Here is an 8,785-nt window from a genome sequence, read left to right on the forward strand (position 1 = left end):
CCTTTTATTCAAAGTATAATATAATATCTTGATATATAAAAGTGTGAGAATTCTCAGCTCTGACATGACAACAGATATTCCAGAATATGTAGGCGTGAAGAAAATGGTCGTAATAAAATTGTAAAGTACAGCTACGTCTCACGTTCCTAGACCATTTTCTTCACGCCTATATATATATATATATATATACTGGCGAAACAGTCTGTATAACTCTCACCAATAAATTTTAACATTTCCAACTCCTATATCTATATATTATATATAATTATAATTTATCATCATCTATATTATCATTATTATTGATATCATTATTATTATTATCATTATCATCATTATTATTATCACAATCATAATCATTATCATCATCATCATCATCATTGTTACTATTGCCATTACTATTATCATCATTATTATTATTATTATCAAGTATAGGGATAAAAATGTAAACATGTAAACGTTATTATTTTTTTGTGAAGAGCAAAACAGAATTACGCTGCATGCTTCTAATCTAATTCAGCAATCTAACCAGTTTAGGATTACGGTACAATTTTTTTTAATGAAATGAAAATAACAAAGTACAACATTTCAAGTTTTGCGCTGAAAATTCCCTCCATGTCCCCAACGCTGGCACAATAATGACACAAAGAGTTACCAGCTAGAGGTCAAGGAGAGAAAAGATAGGAATGAAAGCTAGCAAATAAGAAAGATAAATATCATACAAATATTGAATGCTCCAGAATTCATTAGGCAAAAATATTTGAACCAACAAATTCAGAATTTACCAGAGGGATGTTATATATAGCCAAGACCACAGATCGAGGTTATTGACATGTATGTTATATTTATAACGGCGATAGGCACTCAACATTCTTTTATATATACTTACCAGCCACAGTTATAATGAAGGTACATATTTCCATATTTCCTGCTGCATCTGTTGATGTGTAGTTCACTGTGGTGTTTCCAATAGGAAAGTAGTCTCCAGGATTGTCAGTGGATGTCAGTGTCTGGTTACCAGAGTTATCTGTTGCTGTAGGTGGGGTCCAGCTTACTACTGCTGTAGCATTACCACTGTCTGTGTTGACATTCTGATCACTTGGGCACCCACTGATGACTGGATTCTCATTGTCTGTAAGGATCAATATGAAATCAAAGCGGTATGAAAACTTACATCTGGAATTTTAAGATCATTGATTTAAGCTGTCTCTCCATAAGATCCATCTAGCTTAATGTGTGGCTAGCCTTTTTAAATTCTAAAAACGAAAATGAAAAATGTTCTGTACCTAATAGAACTAAATGCATGAAATTTAATATACATAAATATTTATACAGTACATGGTTTTCTTAGATAACCTTGAGGGCAGCATCACCAAAAAGTAAAGATGTGGAGAAAGTCATGATCAAGTAAACGGGAGGTACGGACGGATGGACGGACGGACAACCCTAAAACATAGTGCTTCAGGCTACTTCGTACGTTGCGGAGGCATAAATATTGTATATACATGTAAGGTGCTAGAGCATGAAGCCTAAAAAGATGCCATTTCCAATACAAACCGGAATTGACATTTGCTTTTATATTACTAAATTGCCACAGAAATAGAAAACTTCAAAGATCGTAATAAAATAAAAGCTGAAAAGAAAAGGTATATAGAAGAGAGAAGGGAAAACGGAAAACGGAAGAGGAAATAACACAGAGTTACAACTATAATGATCTTGTAAACTTCACTTTTTCATTTCATTTCGTCTTTATTTCACAAACTTACCAGCCACAGTTATAAGGAAGGTACATATATCTATATTTCCTGCAGCATCTGTTGATGTGTAGGTCACTGTGGTGTTTCCAATAGGAAAGAGATCTCCACGATTGTGCGAAGATGTCAGCGTCTGGTTACCAGAGTTATCTGTTGCTGTAGGTGGTGTCCATTTTACTACTGCTGTAGCCCTGCCACTGTCTGTGTTGACACTCTGATCGGTCGGGCATCCACTGATGACTGGATTCTCATTGTCTGTAAGGATCAATATGAAATCAAAGCGGTATGAAAACTTACATCTGGAATTTTAAGATCATTGATTTAAGCTGTCTCTCCATAAGATCCATCTAGCTTAATGTGTGGCTAGCCTTTTTAAATTCTAAAAACGAAAATGGAAAATGTTCTGTACCTAATAGAACTAAATGCATGAAATTTAATATACATAAATATTTATACAGTACATGGTTTTCTTAGATAACCTTGAGGGCAGCATCACCAAAAAGTAAAGATGTGGAGAAAGTCATGATCAAGTAAACGGGAGGTACGGACGGATGGACGGACGGACAACCCTAAAACATAGTGCTTCAGGCTACTTCGTACGTTGCGGAGGCATAAATATTGTATATACATGTAAGGTGCTAGAGCATGAAGCCTAAAAAGATGCCATTTCCAATACAAACCGGAATTGACATTTGCTTTTATATTACTAAATTGCCACAGAAATAGAAAACTTCAAAGATCGTAATAAAATAAAAGCTGAAAAGAAAAGGTATATAGAAGAGAGAAGGGAAAACGGAAAACGGAAGAGGAAATAACACAGAGTTACAACTATAATGATCTTGTAAACTTCACTTTTTCATTTCATTTCGTCTTTATTTCACAAACTTACCAGCCACAGTTATAAGGAAGGTACATATATCTATATTTCCTGCAGCATCTGTTGATGTGTAGGTCACTGTGGTGTTTCCAATAGGAAAGAGATCTCCACGATTGTGCGAAGATGTCAGCGTCTGGTTACCAGAGTTATCTGTTGCTGTAGGTGGTGTCCATTTTACTACTGCTGTAGCCCTGCCACTGTCTGTGTTGACACTCTGATCGGTCGGGCATCCACTGATGACTGGATTCTCATTGTCTGTAAGGATCAATATGAAATCAAAGCGGTATGAAAACTTACATCTGGAATTTTAAGATCATTGATTTAAGCTGTCTCTCCATAAGATCCATCTAGCTTAATGTGTGGCTAGCCTTTTTAAATTCTAAAAACGAAAATGGAAAATGTTCTGTACCTAATAGAACTAAATGCATGAAATTTAATATACATAAATATTTATACAGTACATGGTTTTCTTAGATAACCTTGAGGGCAGCATCACCAAAAAGTAAAGATGTGGAGAAAGTCATGATCAAGTAAACGGGAGGTACGGACGGATGGACGGACGGACAACCCTAAAACATAGTGCTTCAGGCTACTTCGTACGTTGCGGAGGCATAAATATTGTATATACATGTAAGGTGCTAGAGCATGAAGCCTAAAAAGATGCCATTTCCAATACAAACCGGAATTGACATTTGCTTTTATATTACTAAATTGCCACAGAAATAGAAAACTTCAAAGATCGTAATAAAATAAAAGCTGAAAAGAAAAGGTATATAGAAGAGAGAAGGGAAAACGGAAAACGGAAGAGGAAATAACACAGAGTTACAACTATAATGATCTTGTAAACTTCACTTTTTCATTTCATTTCGTCTTTATTTCACAAACTTACCAGCCACAGTTATAAGGAAGGTACATATATCTATATTTCCTGCAGCATCTGTTGATGTGTAGGTCACTGTGGTGTTTCCAATAGGAAAGAGATCTCCACGATTGTGCGAAGATGTCAGCGTCTGGTTACCAGAGTTATCTGTTGCTGTAGGTGATGTCCATTTTACTACTGCTGTAGCCCTGCCACTGTCTGTGTTGACACTCTGATCGGTCGGGCATCCACTGATGACTGGATTCTCATTGTCTGTAAGGATCAATATGAAATCAAAGCGGTATGAAAACTTACATCTGGAATTTTAAGATCATTGATTTAAGCTGTCTCTCCATAAGATCCATCTAGCTTAATGTGTGGCTAGCCTTTTTAAATTCTAAAAACGAAAATGGAAAATGTTCTGTACCTAATAGAACTAAATGCATGAAATTTAATATACATAAATATTTATACAGTACATGGTTTTCTTAGATAACCTTGAGGGCAGCATCACCAAAAAGTAAAGATGTGGAGAAAGTCATGATCAAGTAAACGGGAGGTACGGACGGATGGACGGACGGACAACCCTAAAACATAGTGCTTCAGGCTACTTCGTACGTTGCGGAGGCATAAATATTGTATATACATGTAAGGTGCTAGAGCATGAAGCCTAAAAAGATGCCATTTCCAATACAAACCGGAATTGACATTTGCTTTTATATTACTAAATTGCCACAGAAATAGAAAACTTCAAAGATCGTAATAAAATAAAAGCTGAAAAGAAAAGGTATATAGAAGAGAGAAGGGAAAACGGAAAACGGAAGAGGAAATAACACAGAGTTACAACTATAATGATCTTGTAAACTTCACTTTTTCATTTCATTTCGTCTTTATTTCACAAACTTACCAGCCACAGTTATAAGGAAGGTACATATATCTATATTTCCTGCAGCATCTGTTGATGTGTAGGTCACTGTGGTGTTTCCAATAGGAAAGAGATCTCCACGATTGTGCGAAGATGTCAGCGTCTGGTTACCAGAGTTATCTGTTGCTGTAGGTGATGTCCATTTTACTACTGCTGTAGCCCTGCCACTGTCTGTGTTGACACTCTGATCGGTCGGGCATCCACTGATGACTGGATTCTCATTGTCTGTAAGGATCAATATGAAATCAAAGCGGTATGAAAACTTACATCTGGAATTTTAAGATCATTGATTTAAGCTGTCTCTCCATAAGATCCATCTAGCTTAATGTGTGGCTAGCCTTTTTAAATTCTAAAAACGAAAATGGAAAATGTTCTGTACCTAATAGAACTAAATGCATGAAATTTAATATACATAAATATTTATACAGTACATGGTTTTCTTAGATAACCTTGAGGGCAGCATCACCAAAAAGTAAAGATGTGGAGAAAGTCATGATCAAGTAAACGGGAGGTACGGACGGATGGACGGACGGACAACCCTAAAACATAGTGCTTCAGGCTACTTCGTACGTTGCGGAGGCATAAATATTGTATATACATGTAAGGTGCTAGAGCATGAAGCCTAAAAAGATGCCATTTCCAATACAAACCGGAATTGACATTTGCTTTTATATTACTAAATTGCCACAGAAATAGAAAACTTCAAAGATCGTAATAAAATAAAAGCTGAAAAGAAAAGGTATATAGAAGAGAGAAGGGAAAACGGAAAACGGAAGAGGAAATAACACAGAGTTACAACTATAATGATCTTGTAAACTTCACTTTTTCATTTCATTTCGTCTTTATTTCACAAACTTACCAGCCACAGTTATAAGGAAGGTACATATATCTATATTTCCTGCAGCATCTGTTGATGTGTAGGTCACTGTGGTGTTTCCAATAGGAAAGAGATCTCCACGATTGTGCGAAGATGTCAGCGTCTGGTTACCAGAGTTATCTGTTGCTGTAGGTGGTGTCCATTTTACTACTGCTGTAGCCCTGCCACTGTCTGTGTTGACACTCTGATCGGTCGGGCATCCACTGATGACTGGATTCTCATTGTCTGTAAGGATCAATATGAAATCAAAGCGGTATGAAAACTTACATCTGGAATTTTAAGATCATTGATTTAAGCTGTCTCTCCATAAGATCCATCTAGCTTAATGTGTGGCTAGCCTTTTTAAATTCTAAAAACGAAAATGGAAAATGTTCTGTACCTAATAGAACTAAATGCATGAAATTTAATATACATAAATATTTATACAGTACATGGTTTTCTTAGATAACCTTGAGGGCAGCATCACCAAAAAGTAAAGATGTGGAGAAAGTCATGATCAAGTAAACGGGAGGTACGGACGGATGGACGGACGGACAACCCTAAAACATAGTGCTTCAGGCTACTTCGTACGTTGCGGAGGCATAAATATTGTATATACATGTAAGGTGCTAGAGCATGAAGCCTAAAAAGATGCCATTTCCAATACAAACCGGATACATACACACACATACAACAAAAAACAAGGGGGGTTAATCCCCCTCCCACCCCCTTGCGTACGCGCCTGCGTGGTATATCAATAGTTTCCAACAAGATCGCCTAGAACTCACAACGGAGACACAAGTTAATTTACCGGAAATCACCATCTCAAAGAGCGCAATCAAAATCATCACCACCACCACCGACAACAACTTTACACTATATCTTCCAAGCATAGACCTATCTACCAAAGTAAAGTAAAGGAACATATATCAAGCTATACAATATTTCGTTATATTATATTGACTATACAGGTCTTCGTGTACAGTATAACCATTATGGTCGCCAGAGCAAGCACCGTACATCCAAATGAATTACACAATTTGTTAACATTACGCGCTAAATTTTGCTTTAAAGGTAATACAAAGTTTTGGTATGGGGTCATGAATTTGGTTCAAATGAACATATTGGAAGCACATGCGATCCTACAATATTCAGTGATCGTTGGCGCGGTTGAAATCGAGTCTAAAATGATGAAATTGTAAAAATAAACTGTTTATGTTGTATAGCTCCCTCTCAAGATCAATATATTAATTTAGCTATAAAACAATGTTTATTGACTAAAATCGACCGATTGGCTATTCCCGTTTGGAAATTATATATCACAACTACATATTCTGAGATTTTCATGGTCGCAGCTGCCATTGTATGGCCGTAGGCGCTATTTGAAATTTCACAAAACTTACCGGGAGCACCGGTGAACTTTTATATTCAATTTATCTCAGAAGCAGAAGTGTTTTAGGGGCTAAATTTTCTAGTGCTTATAATACATCCACAGGGGAATCCAAATAATCAAAATTGTAAATAATCACTATCCAGCCATTTTTCAAAAATTCCCCAAAACTTTGTATTACCTTTGATACACTCGTGATCGGGAAATAATACAATCAAGAAATCCGCCCATTTGATAATTTTCTACCAAGCATTCGGAAATATTTTCTATGACGTCATGATAATGGTGTTTGTCACTCTTCAGAATTAAACTGAATAAGATCAAGCTTACAAATAAATTTCATTTTGGAGAGAGAGAGAGAGAAAGAGAGAGAAAGAGAGAGAGAGAGAGAGAGAGAGAAGGAGAAGTTTTGTTCTTTACAACACATGAAAGGTCTGCGTATCCAATAATAAGGTCTAAATGTCACAAAAAGATATCATGCCAGTGTGGAATATACATATAAAAAAATTGTCCTCTTAAATAACAACAACAGCATTGTAAAACACAAGGCATCCTTTAAAAAATTAAAAATCTATTGATTAACACAGAACACATATTTACAACAGTCAACAAAGTTTTCAAACTGCATACAAATTATTCTCTTTAAAAATAAATGCCAAACAAAATGGTTGTATTGATGATAGTTACTGTCTGAATAAATAACTATACTGGCGTACCCAATAATTGATTTTTTTTTCTTTCTTTCAAGGGTGAAAACGCCCTAGGTGCATAGTATGGTCAATTGCACTGATCAAAAGCCAAAGTGTCCCTTAATGAACAAAAACATTCGAAATAGTCAAACTCTGGGTTACTAAATTAAGAATGATACTTAAAATCGTCAATTAGCTTTTGCTTTCACGGCTTCATACACAGTAGATTGTAGCAGACTGGAATTTTTACGTGACAAAGGTGAAGGATATTAAAATTTATTTGAATTGAATTAGTTTTATGACCATAAAATAATATTCTTACAGTAACGCTTAAAACTATTTTTATTTTTTGCAAATCAAGGCAGAACATATGTGTGTATCAGTTATTACTTATTACAAAGCATTGTGCATCGCATCTACAATTATAACTATCAACTTTGTAATGTGCAAATTTCTTATCCTAGTGTAGAACCAAAGTACAGGTTCAACTAAAACTAAAAAGACGTGAGAAAAGAAAGTGGTATTGTGATTTGAACTCACCGGACTTTCAACTTTTGAGTTATCAACAATCAATAGTAACTTGTTATTTAAAACAATTGTCAGTTTCACCAATTTTAAGTACATTTTAATGGGGACACATAATTATTATTTTAAACAAAATGACAATTAGATATAGGATTATCTGGGAACAGTGTTGCCAATCATGTTACTGTTGAATCTAGAGGCAGATAATTTTGACACAAACTTACCGTTTACTAGAGTTGCAGCTATCTGTAATTTTCTGGTTCAAGCAATTATTACAATAACATGACATATATGTATTCCTCACTATTACACTCACAAACGGATTATGAACCGCACTTCGTTGATCTACTATCTAATATTTGTACGATATTTACCAGTACCACCATATCCATGCTGTTGAGTGGAAATAATCATGGAAGAAAAGAAAATACACAGGAGACCGTGCCGCCCTTTAAGAAGCCCTAGGCCTCGGTCGCTGGACATGTTGGCTTGCAGTATTTCGCAGTATTTTTATACATGTATGTTTAATCATAAACTCTCCTAGGAATTTTCTATCATCAGATTGTGCTTGGAGTCGCCTCCAAGGAGTCACTTCCAATGATGTCCAGAGGAAAAACTCCACCGGCAATGAGAAAACTGCGGTCTCTTAAAAAAAAACGACACACCACCGTAATGCAAAGCCAAAGCAGTTATGGGCTTATACAAAGTCCATATGCAGCGATCAACCGAGTTACGGGTGATATAAGAAAAGGTATCAGATTATTGAATGGATATAATAGAAGGCGTTGGTCGAGGAGAGAGTTATGAATAAGATCAGTAGCATTCCACTGCTTCGTTGCGTAATGTCTTTTCACAAAGAATAGACTGCATGAATGCGCATCTTCCATGCACGCCTCAACCTGACATGGTCTGT

At 35.9% G+C, this 8,785-nt stretch overlaps 1 protein-coding gene across 13 annotated transcripts in view; it reads right to left on the reverse strand.

Annotated features, from left to right (window-relative positions):
- The window catches only part of LOC588928, a 111,923-nt gene extending 103,342 nt beyond the window's left edge, over positions 1-8,581 (reverse strand). For 4 of the 13 annotated variants that reach the window (XM_030974331.1, XM_030974330.1, XM_030974333.1 and 1 more), the window contains exons 1-7: positions 8,247-8,581; positions 5,272-5,514; positions 4,395-4,637; positions 3,518-3,760; positions 2,641-2,883; positions 1,764-2,006; positions 887-1,129 (exon numbers count right to left, since the gene is read on the reverse strand). In XM_030974331.1, the coding sequence (XP_030830191.1) occupies positions 887-1,129; positions 1,764-2,006; positions 2,641-2,883; positions 3,518-3,760; positions 4,395-4,637; positions 5,272-5,514; positions 8,247-8,355 (1,567 nt within the window). In that variant the 5' untranslated portion in view covers positions 8,356-8,581. The remainder of the gene's footprint in view (positions 1-886; positions 1,130-1,763; positions 2,007-2,640; positions 2,884-3,517; positions 3,761-4,394; positions 4,638-5,271; positions 5,515-8,246) is intronic. The other 9 variants (XM_030974327.1, XM_030974337.1, XM_030974334.1 and 6 more) reach the window with 6 other exon arrangements.
- Between the last annotated feature and the right edge of the window lie 204 nt (positions 8,582-8,785).

The sequence above is a fragment of the Strongylocentrotus purpuratus genome, unplaced genomic scaffold (genome assembly GCF_000002235.5).
Source record: "Strongylocentrotus purpuratus isolate Spur 01 unplaced genomic scaffold, Spur_5.0 spur5_scaffold_7, whole genome shotgun sequence".
Classification (NCBI taxonomy): domain Eukaryota; kingdom Metazoa; phylum Echinodermata; class Echinoidea; order Camarodonta; family Strongylocentrotidae; genus Strongylocentrotus; species Strongylocentrotus purpuratus.